Raw genomic sequence first — 20,893 nt, forward strand, 5'->3', positions numbered from 1 at the left:
TATCTTTCTCGAGTTGGGGACTCTTTTGGTTGCACTCTCCTTTATGGGTATGAGTTATCGTCGTCTTTTCCTCCTCAGACTCTATCCATAGTTTTTCTGTGAGCAGGATACACTGGGTAGGAAGATGATGATGACTCCCATTATCTTCACTAATTATACATGCTAAGGAATGAGTTATATTGCGACCAAAGTCACATTCATCATCGGTAATTTATTGACTCATGCTCTAATAATGAGAATAATATATTATATATTATAAATATTTAAACTAAAAAATTATTTTTATTATCATCATTAACACCACTAACAAAATAGACTAACGCTTTAAATAGACTTGGTGATGGACCAACATTTCAGCTGAAAGTAGGGAATCAGTTTAAATAGTAAATTATATATTATAGGAACAATTAAACAACGATGGGCATTTGGTCTAGTGGTATGATTCTCGCTTAGGGTGCGAGAGGTCCCGAGTTCAATTCTCGGAATGCCCCTTTTTATTTTTTAAAACAAATTGAATTTTCAGCCAAAAAAAATTACTATGATTAATTTTTTTAATTAGCTTTTGGCATTTTCAACCCAATTCTAACAACTTATATTTACCAAATATCTATATGAAATTACAGTTGGCGTAAACAAAAAAAATAATGTTACTAGCTGGTCAAACAAATTAAACCCAACAAGTCAACAATTAATTGTCAAATACCTCATAAGTATAAAATTCATGTTCTTACGGGATTGCCTATGGAAAACCAACATTTGAACACAATGGAAAACAAACATTTAAAAACAAAATTTGTTATCTGTATTTTTTATTTTACCCCAAGTACTCGTGTGTATGATCTGTAACATTAGGACATGGGTATACACTTCAATTTTGATTCTATTTCTAACTATTAATTTTTTCATAAAATAGCCTAACTTATAATTGAATAAGAAAAGCCCTTATGTGGAAGTGAGAGTATTTCTACTCCTTATGCTATGGCCACAATTGAGAATGCATGAAGGATTAGACTTTGATTCAAGAACAATTTTTTTGTTTAAGATGTCATCTTCCGTGAACATGTATCTTAGATCAAATACCTTCACAACACGTTTGTGTATCCCATCATTTAATACCAACAACAAACAGACTGTCAATATAATGTCATAATGCATCAATTATTAACTTGGTTGACCGAAAGACCTAAAAGGGCAATAAAGGCAAGGCTCAAAGAACTCAAAAGGTCGACTCCAATAGTGGTTAATGAAAAAACATTGCTTCGTGTATATCACTACAGTTGCAAGTATTTCAAAACTGGATAATATACAAGTGAAAAGTCTTACAAAGAATAAGACAGTCAAACTTGTAAATACATTTGGATACTCGTAAATCTTTTCATTTATTTTGGAAATTTTAGAATAATTGGAAATTGGATAAATTTTATCATGTAGTTTTCATTTTAGAAAAAATATAATGTCTTTTTTGAGCTATGGTCGAATATGTATTGGTTGGTTGAGCCGATGGAAATAAAATAGGAGCTTTGTTTTTGATTTGGTGTGATAAGAAGACAAAGAATCGGTTTCAAGTGATGTGTTGGTGAATTGGAGTGTTGTATATTGATAGTTACATGTACTTTATTAATGAACAATCAGCGAATATATAACAAAATCAAAATTGTCGATAATATTTTGAAAAATGTGATTGATGAGATTAATTTGAACATGAGTTAATGCTCTTACATAATAAAGTTCATATCAATTTAACCAGCATATATAAGCATCTATAGATATATGATTTTATATATAAATTGAATACTGTTAGTTAACAACAATGACGAGTTATGAATTTGGCTTGTGAACAATTGGGAAAAAATAAAATTTGATTAGCATCTACTCCATATTTTAAAAAATTGACACTTTTAGCCTTATTTTATTGAAAAAAAATAATGATCACTACCATCCACATTTTGTTGAACCAAAAAGAAGGACAAGGACTAGACAATAGGATTAAAAAGGTAAAAGTTTGGAGTACTAAATTACAAACAAAAGCATTAAGATTTTTTAGTATTGTTTTGTTGTTAGTTGCTACCTAACACTAAACACTTGAGCACTTTGCCAAATAACACAATCACTACCATCTCTTGGTATGTCCTCTCTTTCCCTTCTCTTCTAAGGCTTTAGCTTTACTTTGTGTTACATATTATTGATTTTGATTCCTTTCCACTTATATGTGTTGTTTTGAAACTCAATTTGGCTGGATGTATTTCATTTGATCAATTATCTATACTCCATTCAATAATAGGCCAAGCTACATGGGCCACGCCCGGGTAGTCTTGGGCGGTCTCATTGTGGACCCTATCCAAACTGACATGTTTTATTTTGAGCCCAAACCAGCCCGAATTAATCCTATTGCATATGATTGGTAGAGAGTAAACGTATTCAAAACTACCCGACGATCCGATATCCATCCAACTTTGTGATTGAACCTGACTTAACTTGACTTTAAAAGTAATTTAAATTATGCAAAAACCAATTTGGACACAAGGCTCAGTTTTGAACCGACCTAAAACATCTAAATCAAAATCGATCTGATATTCCGAATGAACACCTATAGTCAAGAGAACTATATCTATTTTCCATACTAAACTATAACATAGAAATACAGATAATTCTAGTGGTTAAAATAGTATTCCCTCCGTTCCTTGAAAAGGTTTTCATTTTTCATTTTGAGTTGTTCCCATAAGAAATCTTTCTATTTATATCACAAATTTTGGACAAAAATAACTTTGTTTAAACTCATTTTAATATTTAAATAATGTTTATGGTACCCATATATTTTCCATTAACTTTCTTTTAACATTTTTATATTTCGTATGGTCTCCGTATGTTTCCCGCTAACTTCATAATAACATTTATTTATTTGTTCTGGTTTTTATATTTTGCACTAACTTTTTTTAATATTTTCTACATATTCATTGTACCCACTTTTTCACCATTAAATTTATTATTCAATAAAATAATATATTCACTATCTAAAAGATTTTATTTTTTTAAAAAAATTTCGTGAACATTCTTTGTGGAAATTTCATTAAGAAACGGATGGAGTAAAATTTAAATTTGAAATAAGTGATTTGAATCTTTACGCAAATTACCAAATTTATAGGTTTTATATTATTTGCTACACTATAACTAAAATTATAAAACCTTTCATATTAATACACATAATAATATGAAACTGAAAAGTATTTATTATAGAAGTAATTTTTTAAAATAAGAATTTAATAAGAAGGTTTGACCTTATAATTTTATCTTTCATAGAGATTCTCTCCTCATTTCTTTAATGAAGTATGATGAGAGGAAGCGACAAATGGGCATATAAATAGTGAAATACAAATACGGAGTAGCCGACAATTCAGATTGGGAATCAAAGGAGAAATAAGAGTAAATGAAAAAAGTACACGAGGAAAAGGAGGAGATGACATTAAAATATTAGTAAAAGGTGCACGAGGTTAAGGCTGGACAAAACATGCGCCATGGTTGACCCTACTTAACTAATCACTCATCACTTTTTTTTTTTTTTTTTTCCTAAAAATGGTTCGGTTTTGTCTAGACTATTTAGGCTATATTTAATGCCATTTGATTTAAAAATTATCGATATCATATGTGTAAAATATAACATGCTTAAATAGTAGACGAATTTGTTCAACACATATGCGAAAATAAATGTTAAACTGTGAAGTAATATTTCGTCCCTTTCAATTAGTAACAATTAGCAAAGAGAAAGTGTGTGTTTTTTAGAGAAAACATATGACTAGTTGGTAATCAATGAAGAAAAAGGGTAAATTGTATTAATGAAATTTTAAAAAAAAGTTAAAATGTATAAATGATTTAAAAAGCGTGGAGCATTACAAAAAGTAGAATTATGCAAAATAAATGAGACATACTAAAATAGCAAATAATACTAAATAAGTGGGACCAAAAGAGTAGTTCTTATCAATAGGTAGTAGTTGTTGTACAATTATATTATTCTGTAAAAATAGCAATTATAGACTCAATTACGGAAAAAACATTGTAAAAATTCTAAAATGTTATTTTTATTTTTAAAATGATATAAATTATAACGTCCTGAGAACATCTACATGTACTAAAAAAGCTTTCCAAAATAATTCATTGATCACTGATATTATTTTTTTAACATTGTTGCTATGCGGAACTTGCCTTTGCCTTATATTAGTATTGTGAATTCGCCATTGCTATAAAAAAATAGCACTTTTTTAGACAAGGCGTACCCTCGTAGGGTTGTAGTTCGTCCTCATTGTTCAACCTTATTTAAGGTCACTATCAGTCATAACAAGATTCCTCTTGTAATAATCTCATTAATTCTAAGTCCTAGGAACAGTTCTTCTACCAACCCTTTTTAGTTGTCCACTTCCTACACCTACTAGTCCACTACCCTTAAACAGTTGACCGTTATTACAATTATAAACTTCAACACTAAAAATGGTGGTTCATCATATTCTACACTATGTTCAACCCACTTCTCATCATACACCAGTTGTGTCTATGAACTTGTTTGTTGCTCTTTTATGTGCTTGTATTGTCATTGGTCATTTGCTTGAAGAGAATCGTTGGATCAATGACTCCATTACTGCTTTGCTCATTGTATTATTTCTTTTTTTATATATTGTTTTATTTATTATTAGTTAGGTTAAGAAACCAACTCAATCATAAGCTTAAGCTGATGGTTGAGACCTTTAAATTATGATGGATTTATTGTGAATGTTAGCATATAATCGAGGAAATATGATGTGCACACACTTTATAAATCAAGGAGATAACATCTAAACCATATGGCAATGGGAAGAAGGGTTTCCATAACTTATAAAGTGTGTGCACCATCTTTTATTTGTCAATGTGGGATAAACTATCCCGATAGAGGCGTCAAGATACACGAAAGCCCTTTGGCTAGAAGTGTGGATACTAGCACTAAATATTTCACTTTAGATGAGAGGCGATTTGAGATTTGAACCCATGACCTTTTGTTATGTTGGTTTCTAATACCATATCAAGAAACCAACTTAATCAAAAGCTGAAGCTGATGGTTGAGAGGCAACATTGTGTTATATATCATAACAAATTCTTTGATTATTAAATGTATGTTATAAGTTTTTTTTACATGTTTATGTAATGGGATGAATAGGGATTGTGTACAGGAGTCGTCATCTTGTTAACATCAGGAGGGAAAAATTCTCACATTTTGGTCTTCAGTGAGGATCTGTTCTTCATTTATCTTTTGCCCCCTATCATTTTCAATGCTGGGTTAGTCCAAACTCCTTTTGTCTTAGTCCTTCTGCTACATTTCATTGAAAAAGCTCTCGTATTGAAGTAATATACTTTTAGAATGAAAATGAATGATTTCTTGGGTGAATAAGAAATGTTATAAAAGAGGCAAAGTGAAAATAATATGAAGAATGTAGATTTAAAGAGATTTTTTGTTTCTAGTTGATTGGAAGCCGTTGGCTTTGATACCATGTCAAGGAATCAATTCAACAAAAAGTATAAGCTGATGAATGAGACCCCATAATATGTTATATACTTTTATGGTTTGAAAGGGTAGATAAAAATAAATGGAAAAGAGGAAGTCATGTAGACGAGTACTTGAACTGAATAATCCTAATCTTTTGAAATTAAGGCTTTAACATTATTGTAATGTTGTTGTAGTCGTGTGATAGACTTGTACAATGATCACTCAAGTAGTCAAGTTTCTTTGATTTAGTGTGTAATGTCATTAAGTAATGATCATAATGAACGGAGAAGCAGGGACGATTCATGACATTACACACTGAAGTTACAATTGTTACTCATCTCTAATTGGGTGTCTAATGCGATGAAAGTGCCTTATCATTTAGGGAGTTTGATGTTTTGTGCTTATATTAACAGATTTCAGGTCAAAAAGAAGCAATTTTTTCGGAACTTCATTACTATAATGCTATTTGGTGCAGTAGGAACACTAATCTCATTTGGTATAATATCCTTTGGTGAGTTTTGTTTTCTTTTAAATAACAACTATTCACCAATTAAGTCATGATGTTTGCTACCAAGGGTCAATCGGAAACAGTCTCCTTGTTTGTTTTGCGTTATTACTAACAAGGGTAAAGTTGCGTATATCCGACCACTCCAAACCCCACCCTAGTTGGGAGCTACAGTTAGGCATTGGGTGATGAAATGTATGTAGCAACTATCTACCAATTAAGTCATGATGTTTGCTACAAAGGGTCAGTCGGAAACAGTCTCCTTGTTTGTTTTGCATTATCACTAATAAGGGTAATGTTGCGTATATCCAACTACCTAAAACACCACCTGCTAGGTGGGAGCAACTTTCTACCAATTCATAACACATTGTCACCAACTCATTTGGTATTATATCCTTTGGTGAGTTTTGTTCTCTTTTAAATAACAACTATCTACCAATTAAGTCATAATGTTTGCTACTAAGGGTCAATCGTAAATAGTCTCCTTGTTAGTTTTGCGTTTATCACTGACAAGTGTAATGTTGCGTACATCCAACCACCCCAAACCCCACCCACTAGGTGGGAATAACTTCCTACCAATTCATATCCCATTGTCACCAACTCATTTGGTATTATATCCTTTGATGAGTTTTTTACTTTTAAATAACTATCTACCAATTAAGTCATGATGTTTGCTACCAAGGGTTAATCGGAAACAACCTCCTTGTTTGTTTTGCGTTATCACTGACAAGGGTAATGTTGCATACAAAGACCACCCCAAACCCCACCAGCTAGGTAGGAGCAACTTTCTACCAATTCATATCACATTGTCACTAGCTCCTAGTTTGTTTTGCGTTATAACTTTCTACCAATTAAGTCATGATATTTGCTACCAAGGGTCAATCGAAAACAACCTCCTTGTTTGTTTCGTGTTATCACTAACAAGAATAATGTCACGTATATCAGACCACCCCAAACCCCACCCAAGGTGGGAGCCACTTAAATAATCAAATGCATGTAGCAACTTTCTACCAATTCATATCACATTGTCACTCATTAGTCCTTTAGTCCTAATAGTAATCAAAAAATGGTTTCTTTTCATTCCTTTCTCAGGTGCTATGCATATATTCAGCAATTTCAACATAAATTCCCTTACATTGGCTGATTATTTTGGTAATGTCCTTTACATGGGTGTTTCTATTTGATAGAGGACTTATCAATACTTTCAAGTTTCAACACTTTGACTCATTACTTTGAACTGCTTGTTATATCGACAGCCATTGGAGCAATCTTTTCTGCCACGGATTCTGTCTGCACGTTACAGGTTCGCAAACCATCCTCCTCAGTCCCTAAAACGGAAAGTAACAGAACGATTAACATTTCTATTTTGGGGAATGCAGGTGCTTAATCAAGAGGAAACACCTTTGCTATATAGCTTAGTTTTCGGGGAAGGTGTTGTAAATGATGCAACTTCAATTGTGCTATTCCATGCTATTCAAAAATTTGATCTTTCTCACATTAGTTCAAACATTTGTTGGCAATTTGTTGGAAATTTCTTGTACTTGTTCATCACGAGCACCATTCTCGGAGTTCTGGTGAGAATTGAACCCCCGCATCTTCAGTTCCTTTGATTTGTGTCGCTTACAGCGTTTCGTTTTGACAGTTCCTTTGATTGTCATGCAGACAGGATTGCTCAGTGCATACATTATCAAGACACTCTATTTTGGCAGGTTGGTTAGAGCTCTTTATGTAGTAGTCTCTCTGTAGCTTTGAGTTTGCTCCAGAAAGTACATAAAAGTCTTACTGTGACTTCTAGGATGTAGCAAATTCAATGAGACAGTGATTATATGTTTGGAACTGTAATTCCCGCTTCTGAAAAACAGAATAAAAAGTGTGCCGCTTTTTGTTTCTCTTATTACAGGCACTCAACTGATCGCGAGGTCGCTCTAATGATCCTCATGGCATATTTCTCGTATATGCTGGCTGAAGTAAGCTTATAGAATCTCGGGGCTCCTAATTCTTAACATCCGTTAGAGGTGTTCATTCGGGTAATTGGGTCGTTTCCGGGTTAGATGTTTCGGGTCGGTTCAAAATCGGATCTTGTGTCCACATTGATTTTTACATTGTTTTATATTCATTTTGAAGTCGGGTTGAGTTAGATTCAGTTTCAAGGTCGGGTAAATATCGGGTCATCAGGTCTGTTTTGAACACCTCTAACGCCCGTTATCAAAAGCTAATGGTTGATTGTCGTGCAGTTGTTCAACCTAAGTGCGATTCTCACTGTGTTCTTCTGCGGAATAGTTATGTCGCATTATACATGGCATAATGTGACCGAGAGTTCACGAGTGACTACCAAGTATGTGTTAGACCAACATGTTCTTCTTTTTAAAAAAAATACGAGTATGCATCTTAGTTTAACGATATCTTCTTGATCATGACTGACATTTCACAGACATGCTTTCGCCACTTTATCATTTGTTGCCGAAATCTTTATCTTTCTTTATGTTGGTATGGACGCTTTGGACATCGAGAAATGGCGCGTGGTCAGCGATAGGTACATTGTGTTCGATTGTAGACAAATATTGTTCCCTACAAAATAGCCTATATGGTCAAGTCTTTTCGTTATTTTTTCTGTTCTTCTCCGCAGCCCTGGCACATCAGTCGGTGTGAGTTCACTATTATTGGCACTGGTTCTGCTTGGTAGAGCTGCATTCGTCTTCCCCTTGTCGTTCCTGTCCAACCTAACCAAAAGGTCCCCGAATGAGAAAATCAACCTAAAACAGCAGGTAAGATTATCCTTTCTTGTGCAATCTACTGAAATTATAGGCTTAAACTTTATCCTAAAACAGGTACGAGTTTTTCAGGTTACGGTTTGGTGGGCTGGTCTCATGCGAGGAGCTGTTTCGATGGCACTTGCCTATAATCAGGTACTCGAAAGAACCTTGCTCCGTAAGGACACTTTGTGCACCAGGCTGCGCCTTTTTTAGTTGAACGAGATGTAATCGATAATATTTCAGTTTGAGTCATTTACATACCGAAACTTTTGATCTTTTGTTTTTGTTTCTTGATAGTTCACAAGATCAGGCCATACTCAGTTGCATGAGCATGCTATGATGATAACTAGTACCATCACAATTGTTCTTTTCAGTACAGTGGTAAGACAACCGTCTTTGCTTATAACAAAACTTACTCGATGATGTTTGCTACCAAGAATCAATCGGATCCAGTATCACATGATTCTCTATTTGCCTTGCTAATCGCGAATCGGAAAAAGCGAATTATGGTCGGTTTTAGGCTATTTTCGAACCATTTTGAGTGAATCGTGAATCCAAAAGGCGAACAAACTAGCGAATTATGTTTCACTGATCGGATCACTAACAAGGATAAGGACCAATGTCACATATTCGCTAATATCCCCACGAATCGCGAATTGAAAAAAGCGTATTATAGTCGGTTTTGGGCTATTCTTGGGCAAATTTGAGCGAATCATGAATTCAAATAGCAAATTATGTTACACCGGTAAGGACGTAAGGTTGCGCATACCTGACCTCCTCAACCCCGCGTTGGTGGGACCTACTTAATGGCATTGAAGTGATGAATGTTATGAACCAAGTAGTGACATTACATATAAGACTGTCAGAATTGTTTACTTGCGGCCCTTAGTTTTTCTGAAACTTGATTATTTACACCTTTGTGCAGGTGTTTGGCCTAATGACAAAACCTCTTGTAAGAAAATTGCTTCCTTCACCGAGAATCAATATTGATGAATCCGATCCGTCATCGTCTAAATCATTAACGGTGCCTCTCCTAGAGGATGGAGATTATTGTGAAGCCTTATCAAGTAGTCAAATGCTGAACACTCCAACCAGTTTTAGGATGTTTTTTGCTACACCTATTCCTACGGTTCATCATTATTGGCGGAAGTTCGATGATTCTTTCATGAGACCGGTTTTTGGAGGAAGAGGATTTGTGCCCTTGATTCCCGGTTCACCTACTGATGGAAGTCTTCAACAATGGAAGTGAACGAAAAAACCGAAAGTAGACTACTTCAGTAATAGGTTCTCACAACATACTTGTTGAACGGAGCTTGGTTTTATAGCAAGGTGGTGGAGGATGGCTTTTTTTTTTTCACCATGAGGTAGCTCTAAGGTAACTGTTAGCTATTTAAGTATCGGTGATTTGACGGGCAAGGGTTTCCATTGCCATCTGAAATGGTTAAAGAATCACGCGACCGCTTGGTTTGAAGTTGTGAAAGGTTTCGAGCTAGCACTAGCAGCTAAATGGATTGCTGTTGTGATGGTGAACGTGATCAAACACTATCTATTCGATTGATCGATCTTGACGGTGCAGGATCATTCGGTCTATTTGGAGCTCATATAGGGCTCTCAAGTTCAGCAAAATCTTGGGTGGATTTCTTCATCATAGTAACATCATTATTTGTTGATAGGAAAGTATATGCCCATCTTATGACATGGTGAACTGCAGAGTGTAGAGATAAGCAGGGATTAGCCTTGAATAGCACATAAGATCTGATTAAATGGAATATCAACAGTCAAATGGTCATACATAATTAGACTTGTATCACTCTGCCTCTTTGAATTTACAACATCTCGAAAATTAAAGTAAAAGTTTAATGTAGTTCTTGTCGCAAAATTTAAATGGATAAAGGGAGTAGTTTATGTCTTTGTATCCTCCAAAGTATCTTACACTTTCAAAATCTAATATACACTAATGCATAGAAAGCAAAATCGCCGCCACAATAAAACATACTCGATAATAACAAGCTGCTCCAATTGTGTCTAAGCTTATTACATTTAATCAAAAAAATTAATCATATGTAGCAAACTTAAAATGTCGGAATTTTAAAAAATAAAGGTATAACAAATGTACACTCAATGGAACAAAAAAGGTACAATCTTAGAATAGAACTTATGCCTATGTAAACATAACCCACCAATTATGTAAATTACACTATCTTTTCATCGAGACAAATCACATAAACCGCAATTCTCTTTCTCCAAGCAATAGAACTTCAATCCCTCAATTCACTTTTCTTAATCGTTATCGTCACTCACTATATACCATTGAACTCCACCTTTTAGCAAGAACAAGAAAAAATATCGATCAGACACCGACAGTACCAGAACAAAGCCATTACAGCTGACCATAAATTCCAGCCACCTATTGCATCAGATATCCCACTGCCAGAGAGATAAGTGCCACCATACAAATATACAACAAAGGAAAACCCATATGAACCGTCTTTCCACCAATTTTCCGTTTCATCAATGCCTGCAAATAGAAGTAAAAAAAAAAATTTGTTGATTGAAGAAGTGCTTTGAAGATACATGAGGAAAATGATGTGTCATGTGCAGAGGTGTTAAACGGGCTGGTTACGGTTGGGCCGGTCTCATGTGAAAATGGATCGGATCTGTCCAAGTACGGGCTTTAAAACAAAAATTATTGCATGAAGCGGTCTCACCGAGAGATGCATTTTATACATGGTTAAACAGCCTATTTAATACATATTGTAAGAGTATAAGCTTCTTTTTTGAGGTCGTCTCACCGAATATAAGCTTTTTTTGAGATTGTTTTACCGAGAAACGGACTCTCACAAAAGTAGCTCCTTTTAAAATCATAATGCGGGCTAAGTATGAGTTTTAATATCATAATCACTCATATTTGACAGCATTAGATTCTGCCTTAACTATCTACTCAACACCCACTCCCTAGAAACTAAAATATACCATCCCATAAACAGAGCCGTCTTGAAAAATTTAAGAGCCCTGTGCAAAACTTTTATTTTGCCCATTATTTATAGGAAATATATTTATTTTATTAAAAACTTAACATATTTCTTTTTTTGATTAACATTTTCATATATACGAGAGAAAGAAGGGCCCCTGTGCGGACGATCGCCTCACACACCCTCAAAGACCCCCTGCCATGAAGTAAAAAGTATGATTTAAAGTGTGAAAATCTAAGCAAAGATGTAAACTAAATAATGTTTCTTTAGTGCTGTTGACATGCTTGCCAAACAAACAAAACCGAGCTTTCCTAAACCAAACCACTGCTTAAAATGAAGATACGAGAGAATTTAGCGAGGCAAAGTATAGAACTCACTAGTTCACGCTTGACCAAATCATTCTCTTGCACAGCCTTCATTCTTTCTTCATTTAGCTTCACAACAGTTTGCTCTGCCTGACAAACATTTTCAGCATCTCCTTATCTCCTTTGGAGAGAGTACAGTATTTCTAATTCAATAGAATAAATCCAAAAAATATAAATAAGATACCTCAACTAACTTTAATCCCAGAACATCAAGTTTTGATTTCAGTTCCTCGGATTCTTTCTTTAATTCATCTTCTATCTCATTTTTAGGCAACTTTATCTCCTCTTCGCCTTTTACTGACCTGTATTCAATACTTTCAGCTATTGGTAACACCTTTTCACTATCATTCAATATGGTTTCTGCATCATCTTTTAACCTTGAGTCTTCAATAGGTCTTGCAACTTTTAACCCTTTTGGTTCCTACATTGTACCATGTAATGAATCACAAAAAGGTAAGCTATCTTAATAAACATACTAAAGACATTGAGTCATCTTGTAAACATACTACACAACAATAACAACGCCTTAATCCCAATTGCCAACATGTGGGATTGGCTACATGAACCAAGATAAATCAATGTGAGGGATCGTCAATAACAAAGATTACACTACATTTGGCACTATCTAATACTAATCTACAACTAAGAAAATCAATTCCAATTATAAGCCACATATCCTTCTAGGAACATGACAATTGATAGGCAGAAACTAAACTAGTAATATAGAGCTGGTGAAAATTTCCTTTGAAACACAAAACCACACACACACATACTTGAGACAGTTGTACCTTTTGCAATGGGGGGAGATTTTCAACCCCAGAGGAGATTTTATTGTTTTGTGGGATATCGAAAGGTAGATCTTGACTTGCAACTCCATTAACAGGTGCAAGAATAGGGGACTGAGATAAGCAAACAAGAATCACTCTTAACTTTCTCTCTTCAATATATTTCCCAGAATCTTTAGCGAACTGCAAACATCATATATCAAAATTCAGAAACTTTCTTCCGCAAAAAATCTGAAACCTTGCAAACCTACTCTTACCATGCCAGGAGTAATGTCTTCTTCTACAGTCCCACTTGGAACAACAGTGCTTTGAATCAAAAATTTATCTTTACACTGCAAGTCAAGTGGCGCCGCACGCTGAACTTGCATAATAACTGCATCAGAGAAATAAGCATAGAAAGAAATCGTTAAACAAGACCATAAAAATATGTGGATCATCCATAGTTCATACCGTGCTAAATATGTAAATATGAATTCAGAAAGTATATGATCCTTTCAGTTTTTATTTCAAAAGAGTGGGAAGTCAATAGCTCAAAAACAATAATGGTTCCACCTTTTCCAGGGTAAAACATAGCTAGTACTTTCCTCGTGAAAATTTAAAAGCAATAATAAGACAGAGATCTAACTTCTGTAATATCATACCAGAAAACCATACATAAAATGTTTAGCATAGAACATTACATATACTGTATCTGTAAGGACTTGAATAGAGATAAAACTAGTTGGAGACGCCAAATTCTTGTCCTGGACCATAGATAGTTACCTTTGCCTAGTTTATTATTATGGCCTCTATGATTGTTATTTATATTTCTTTGTTTTATGTTATTTGGCAAGGAACCAACTCAACCAAAAATTTAAGCTGATGGTTGAAGCTTCAGGATATGTTATATACTCTAACACGCCCCCTCACACGAGAGCCTTTTGAGCTAGAAATGTGGATGCAGCACAAGTATTCCTCATACCCCGCACTAAATATTCTACTTTAAATGAGGGATAGTTGAGATTCGAACCCATAACCTCTTGTCACGCTAGCTATGATACCATGTCAAGGAACCAACTCAACCAAAAGATTAAACTGATTGTTGAGACCCCAGGATATGTTATATACTGTAACATTATTAGCCTTAATACTTGTCTTGCCTTGCTACTTGTCTTGCAGACTTGTAGTGCTATTTTTCGTGTGTTTCTTTTTGTTGTCATTTAAAGGTTTTCTCGAGCCGATGGTCTAATTGGCCGCAACCTACTTAGATAAAGATATAGTCTGCAGTCTTTCATCCCCACCCAGACCCTAGGTTTTGGGTATGATGATGATGAAATTAAAAAAAATTGGATGAGCACACCCTGGTAGAATTTTTAAAGATCTTTTCAGTTCAGTAAAACTTTTCTTATCTTTCAACAAGCAAAATAAGAGATTCAAATGACCTTGAGCAACATTAACACCCCCAGATGAGATTGGGATCTGCTAAATAAGCTACCTCTCATTATTTGAAGTTTGGAACAGGGTAACGATAAGCTAGGAAGGTAAAGAACCGGCTGAAACTCAATAATGGCAAAGTAAAGAGTTCAAGTATTGCAAGCCGTGAATGAAGATTATCACTTGATAAAGCTCAAGATTGTCTAACATTAATTGGCAACCAATTGATATTACTCTCAAATGTACTAGAGAGTGGGAAAAGGAGCTCTAAAATAATAACATATGGACCGCAATTTTCAGAAGTATTACAAAATATAGAGATTTTGCAAGAAACTGTCTTTGTACCAACATTTTCAAACCATTACCTTTTAAAAAAAAAATTTTGCAAGATACTGCTTTTTATAAAAAAATTTTAAGGCAATGAATTGACTTGTTTTTCCAGCATTGGCTTGTGTTATACTTTAATTTTTCAGCAAAGACAGTTTCCCACATAAAAATCAATAGGTAGTTTCTTGGGAAAGGCAACTTAAATAATAATTTCTTACTTAGTGTTCAAACTTCAAAGTGAATAAGTGATGGTTTCTCACAAAACAAATTGACATCGGATAGTTTCGGGCAAAAAAGAAGGTTAAAGTAGTGTCCACCAAAAAAAAAAAGGTTCCCATAAAAGGTATTATCTAACAAATTTTGAAAGAAATAACGAGTTTTAACTAATAAGAATGCTCCAAAATGTTCAAAAAGGAGCAGTGGCAGCATGTGGAGATATTGTGAACTTTAAAGTGGTAAGAGTAAGACTATAAAAGAAGCATGACCCCATAGTAATTTTGGGCAAAAAATGGAAATGGGATAGCAAGCAAACTGCGAGTACCCTAGTAATGAGCATAGATTAGGAACTCAAACAATAGAAATTATGTTCAAAATGAAAGGCCAAAGCTATAATTATACAATTATAGTCGCTAAATATTTAGTTGTGCAATTAATTGTGGAAATTGATATTGTTCAGTAAGACTAACATCTACTTCAACTGCTATGCCGAACTCACCCTTATTGTGCAAGTCACATGCGAAATTCTACTTCCAATAACTAATGCATACACATCCGCACTTCTCCCCCGTATCATAAAGGTTTTTGAGTTTACCACGACTGGAATATAGACACATTAAATGCAAAATCATCCGCATAGAGCCATAGACTACAAAATCCATTTTGCGACCATTATTGAAATTGTATTTTTGCACTATGTTTCCCCCCTAAGTAGCTTATGTCTACGAGAATAGTTGTAACTCCATGTTGCACTGTAAAATATGCAACACTCAACAACATTTAAAGGGACCCTAAAAATGTCCACGATAATCTTTAAAAGAGAATTAAATGCCCACATCGCTTCTTTTGAGTGCACCATATTACCTTTAAAATTCTTAAATAATATCAACATTTCCTTTTAGACGCTTTTTAGGTGCAATTGATCGATTTCCCCTCATTCACACCATCCACCTACATGGAAACCATTCTCTATTTCTATTCACATGGGCATTCTGGTACAAATGGTACTCTCTTTTTCTCTCATTTATTTATTTGTGTGCCCAACAAATGGCATTCTTGAACAAAGAAAGCATATTTCAATTTGTGAAAAATTGCATACAAAATCAACATCACATAGTAGTAAACAATAACATATATATATATATATATATATATATATATATATATATATATATATATATATAAAGAAATAGAGAAACTATCACAATGATATCATCAATCGCCTATCATGAACCATTTTCATAGCAATGTAAACTTAAATTTTACAGCATTGAGTGTTTTATATAATGAGATTAAATCTTCAACAAAAGCTACAAGATACTTATAAAAAGAAAAGGAGCAGAAACCTGTGAATTCACATTTTCCATTTGGGCTAATGATGCCAACATTAGGTCGAACACAATATTTCTTGGGAGATGTCGTTTTTACCTGTCATTGCCAAATATTAAAACTTAATCATACAAATAGACATTTTTGTACTCCCAAAATTTTCTAAAAGCTCCGATTATTGTCTTAGCTAAGCAGAACGCAAAAAAGTGGCATTTAAAATATCTCTCATCCTCCATTTGGAAAACAAAATGGGAGGAGAGAAAAATTTAGGGGAAGGGAATCGGAGGAGAGAATGCATTTACATTTTGTATAAAAGAAATTCTTCCAACATTAGAATGATTTCGACAGAAAATACATTTATCCCCCTTCCCCTCCCCTTCTTAGCCCTCCCCTTTTTTTCCTTTCAAAAATGTTATCCAAACATACTCTTAAAATAAAGTAAATTCTCCTTGCCATATTACTATTGTTGGATCAAAATGATATTGAACATACATAATAGTCAACGAAACCTCCTCCTCATATCTAAAGATAGAAAAATCAGGCAAGAACAAGTCAATGCATAATATATATATATATATATATAATATATATATATATATATATATATATATATATATATAATATATATATATATATATATATATATATATATATATATATATATATATATATATATATGAAGATTAAGCCACCTTGAAAGCAACAACATGCTCGTCTGATTTATTTGTAAGTTGAATAGAGCATGAACTTTGTTTCTTTGGTTCAACTGAAAGGACAAAAAATTGCACATGTTAACACAACAAACGTATTTTCTAAATCAACAGCAGTAATTGTAAGGATCTATCGCAAAACAAAGAGGTCGTCGTGGAATAGTAGTTACAAATAAAGACATTAATTATGTGTATAGACACACTAATCACAGCCTCATAGAAAACCTTATGTCTGCTTTTTCTAAAGAAGTGCATCTTTTTAATCGGCTAATCTTAAGGCTCTAACAGATAAAGTGATTCATGAGGGAAAAGGAGAGCTTCAATTGACCCTGTTTTCTCCCTTAGGCTAATGCCATAGTTGTTGGCAAGAAAAATGTTTTCATGACTCGATGTATATTGCTAAGACAAACACTCAAAATTTGAAAGAAAAACCTTGCATTGCCTGTCCTATTTGTTACTCAACTCGTATACCCATGTCAAACATGGATACATGTCCAAGAGTACAACTTTGCTATTTTGTGAAAAATTCCAAGATTTTGAATCAAATTAAAGTGTCAGCGTCCTACTCATGTCTGAGTATCAAGGTAGACATGAAATTGCAATTGATAAATAGTAGACACATGAATATGATTTTCCTTTTTTCGTTGGATAGACAATACATTGTTCATTTATACCCAATTAATAGCATTCCACTAGTCTTCCCGGGTAAGAAAGTCAAACTAAAATTTTGACAATAGGGCATATAGAATCATTGCTTGATGGTATAGTATATTCATTCAAATCTGAAACAAAAAGCTCAGTATGATGATGTGCTTAGTTCACTACCACAACAATTTGCACTTTAAAAATAGGTATATCTATATGGTAGCAACGTGTTATTAAGAAACGCCTGTGGTAGCAAATCTAAAAAAGAAATCTACAGCGTAACATTGTACTGTTGTACTCAAATCAACAGTAACATTGTGACTTAAAATTATACATTTTTCCGTTAATAATGTGAAATTACTTATGTGCCCTTGTCTTAAGTTAGTAGCATTTGCTACTCCTTCAAATCACTGTAACAACTCAGCATTAGTAGCATTTACTACTCCTTCAAATCACTGTAACAACTCAGCATCATCATTCTCATTTCTTATTCATCCTCTTCATATCAAAAAATTCTACATATAAGCTGATCATCAATCTGTATTTTCCATAAATTAATTCAGTCCCATAGTTTTGGGATTGGTCAAGGTAAGTTAAGGTGGGTTTGATTTGATTTCGCAAGCCTTCTTGGTTACAGTGAACATGGTGCCTATAAATTTGGGTTCCATGAATTCTTCAAGAAGTATTATTCTGATATTGTTGGCCCTGAGTATTCTTCCAAGTATAAGACATTGATAGACATTGCTGGTTCAGCTTCAAGTGAAGTGATTGTTGATATTGCCCTTTGTCCCAATGAGGTTGTAAACGTCAGGGATTGTCGGATGGGCTCCCCAAGTTTGTCAAGTCTGACGGATTTGGTGGTGGGTCTTTTGTGTGCTCTCCCATTTGATTATCATAATACATTGATCTCTTGCTCTTTTCTCACTTGCTCTTTTCTCAGACTTCATAACTCATGGTAATCTTGATTTACAGGTTATACAAGGGATTGGGTACACTTTAGAGTCGCCAGACTCCATGTGAGTATACTAGTTGATCCTCTACTTCGTTCCTTAACTTATCCATTGCAGACTTCACCCAATTGAGACATTAAGACTTGTACCAGTTCTTCCCTCAAAATTAAATATTTTATGATCTTGTACAAGTTTTAATATTAGCCGACCCCAATCTTTTGGGGCTATGGCTCTGACATTATATGATCTTGTTTGATTTCATATATTATCTAGCTGAAATTTAACCTAGTCAGATTTCAGCAATAAAAGATGGTTTGTTGAATTATGCAAGATACAAGAGTAGTCGTTCAATAATTAATGATAAGCAAGCTTTGAATGAGATTTATACTAATATTTTAAAATTTTGGTATTCCTAATAGATTAAATGGCTTGAGTAAGCAACAATACAACCAGCTATTCTAAATTAAGACTTTTTATTGATGATATACTTGTATTATAGTGGGAGATTAAATAAATGGTGTGGTATTCTGAGAGTTTAGAGAATTAATTTACTATGCTTGTTAATTAGCAATTAGATATTGGTAGTAATTAGAAATGAGAATGAAGATGATGAGTTGTTACAGTGATTTGAAAAGGAGGAGTAAATGCTACCAACTTAAGACAAGGGCATATGAGTAATTTCACATTATTAACGAAAAAACGTATAATTTTAAATCATAATGTAACTGTTGATTTAAGTACAATAGTACAATGTTACGCTGTGGAATTTTTTTAAAGATTTGCTACCACTTGTGTTTCTTAAAAAAACGTTGCTACCATATAGAATATCCCTTAAAAATAAATGGTTGACAAATTGTGACTTAGTCAATGTTTGACTCTTGTGTCTTATTATATTTATCACGCATGCTTCTCATAACTTTTTCATGGTCAAGGAAATGCATGGCTTATTTGATGAATGTGGTATTGGAATTTTGTTGAAGCTTGAGATGGGTACCCAAGTCCCTTTGTGATGTTGTTGTTAAACTTTGATAAGAACAAAGATGCTTAACCCATATCTTGGTGTGTTTGGACATTTGAACATTAAGAAATGAAGTGGGCACATTGGACTTACCCCCTTTGCCTATATATATGGACATATGTTTGCATTGTAAATTAAGCCTATCTCATCGCTTGAGCTTTATGAATCCGTCTTGTGCCTCCATGCTCATTACTATGTATTTCTCCGTCCCTCTACTAACTTCCTTACACATTATCTTCCTAATTGGGATACCTTCATTATATTGGTTGAGCTAGTAGTTTCATTATCCTTTAAACACAAAATACAAAACACTAGCCTAGAAAAAGGATATAGTCACATTGATAAACCTCATTACCTTGACGTTCTTGTTTGCATTTCTTTCTTATTTCATCTTATTACTCCATGTGTCTCTCTCGATTTTGCACCCTTCCTTTTTGTAGGCAATAGTCTCACTCTTTGTCTTTTAATCTCATCCACAAACTTATACTCTTTCTTCATCTTAACCGCTCATTTTTATCGTCCAATTGTTTTTTTCTCATTCACCAACTCAATTTTCTTTTTCACTAAATTCACTCGTTTGTAACTTGTGCAAAATAAGAAGCACAGGGGCAGTACTTGATAATTGTCTAGTTCATTGCATACACTTTTAAGTTTGGTTTTAGCTCATAGCTTCCGCTACTTGATAGATTCATAACACAAACACCGGAATACAAAAAACAAAAAATTTGAAAATTGAATACAAAAAGAAGAATTCCAAAACAAATGATCAAATGAAGACGCAATAAAAAAAAAGACTAACCAGTGAAGCAAAGTTCACGAGGATGAATACCCAACAATTCTATACTCATTGCTTATGTTAAACTTGATTATGGCAACCTACAATTAATCATTGAAACCCAATCAAAAAGGTTAATTAAAAGACAATACAATCACAAAGAAAAAAGTATATATAAAACCACAAGGAAAAAGAAAAGAAAAGGGCAACTTTAAATTTGCAATTAGTCAATGACTTTTCACAGATTACCCTTTTTGCACGATTGAGTCCGTTGGAATAAAGAATATACGCAAAAAAGGATCCAGATGAACAAAATAAATCAAAAAATGCAACGCATAAACTGAAATTCAACCTAAGTATTGGAAGCAGTGCAAGATCGAGAAATTAACGGCATTGCTAAAGCAGATAATCAAGAATGAAAATATTAAATCGGAAAACAAAATCAAGATTGAATGAAGATACTCACATGAATTACTGGGAAGTGAGAGAGAGATATGTTCACAGAGTGGACAAGGGAAACGAATGATGTTCAAGTTGAATGTTGATCGTAATTCCCGGTTTTGTTTTACTCCATTATATTATTTTCTTCGTCATCAATTCATCATCATCATTTCCGATCACCAT

The 20,893-nt window shown here is 33.9% G+C and overlaps 2 protein-coding genes and 1 non-coding gene across 3 annotated transcripts; 2 read left to right on the top strand and 1 right to left on the bottom strand.

The window, feature by feature from the left end:
* Positions 1 to 419: 419 nt before the first annotated feature.
* TRNAP-AGG (transfer RNA proline (anticodon AGG)) lies at positions 420 to 491 on the top strand. Its single transcript has one exon. It is a non-coding gene; the product is annotated as a tRNA-Pro (tRNA).
* A 3,834-nt stretch (positions 492 to 4,325) lies between these two features.
* On the top strand, positions 4,326 to 10,637 carry LOC130817151 (sodium/hydrogen exchanger 1-like). Its single transcript, XM_057682895.1, has 14 exons — positions 4,326 to 4,641; positions 5,180 to 5,298; positions 5,920 to 6,017; positions 7,104 to 7,163; positions 7,268 to 7,314; positions 7,391 to 7,585; positions 7,674 to 7,720; positions 7,912 to 7,978; positions 8,246 to 8,346; positions 8,443 to 8,544; positions 8,638 to 8,776; positions 8,855 to 8,917; positions 9,062 to 9,145; positions 9,690 to 10,637. The coding sequence occupies exons 1-14, from the start codon at positions 4,480 to 4,482 to the stop codon at positions 10,011 to 10,013; spliced, it is 1,608 nt and encodes a 535-aa protein (XP_057538878.1). The 5' UTR covers positions 4,326 to 4,479; the 3' UTR covers positions 10,014 to 10,637.
* A 108-nt stretch (positions 10,638 to 10,745) lies between these two features.
* Positions 10,746 to 20,893, bottom strand: LOC130817167 (vesicle-associated protein 2-2-like). The gene is made up of 9 exons (XM_057682896.1): positions 20,736 to 20,893; positions 20,294 to 20,370; positions 16,864 to 16,937; positions 16,189 to 16,270; positions 13,144 to 13,259; positions 12,890 to 13,069; positions 12,286 to 12,522; positions 12,114 to 12,191; positions 10,746 to 11,282 (listed from the first exon to the last, which is right to left on the bottom strand). Exons 2-9 carry the CDS (start codon positions 20,340 to 20,342, stop codon positions 11,172 to 11,174), a joined length of 927 nt encoding a protein of 308 aa, XP_057538879.1. The 5' UTR covers positions 20,343 to 20,370; positions 20,736 to 20,893; the 3' UTR covers positions 10,746 to 11,171.

This window comes from Amaranthus tricolor, chromosome 1, assembly GCF_026212465.1.
Source record: "Amaranthus tricolor cultivar Red isolate AtriRed21 chromosome 1, ASM2621246v1, whole genome shotgun sequence".
In the NCBI taxonomy this organism is placed as follows: Eukaryota; Viridiplantae; Streptophyta; class Magnoliopsida; order Caryophyllales; family Amaranthaceae; genus Amaranthus; species Amaranthus tricolor.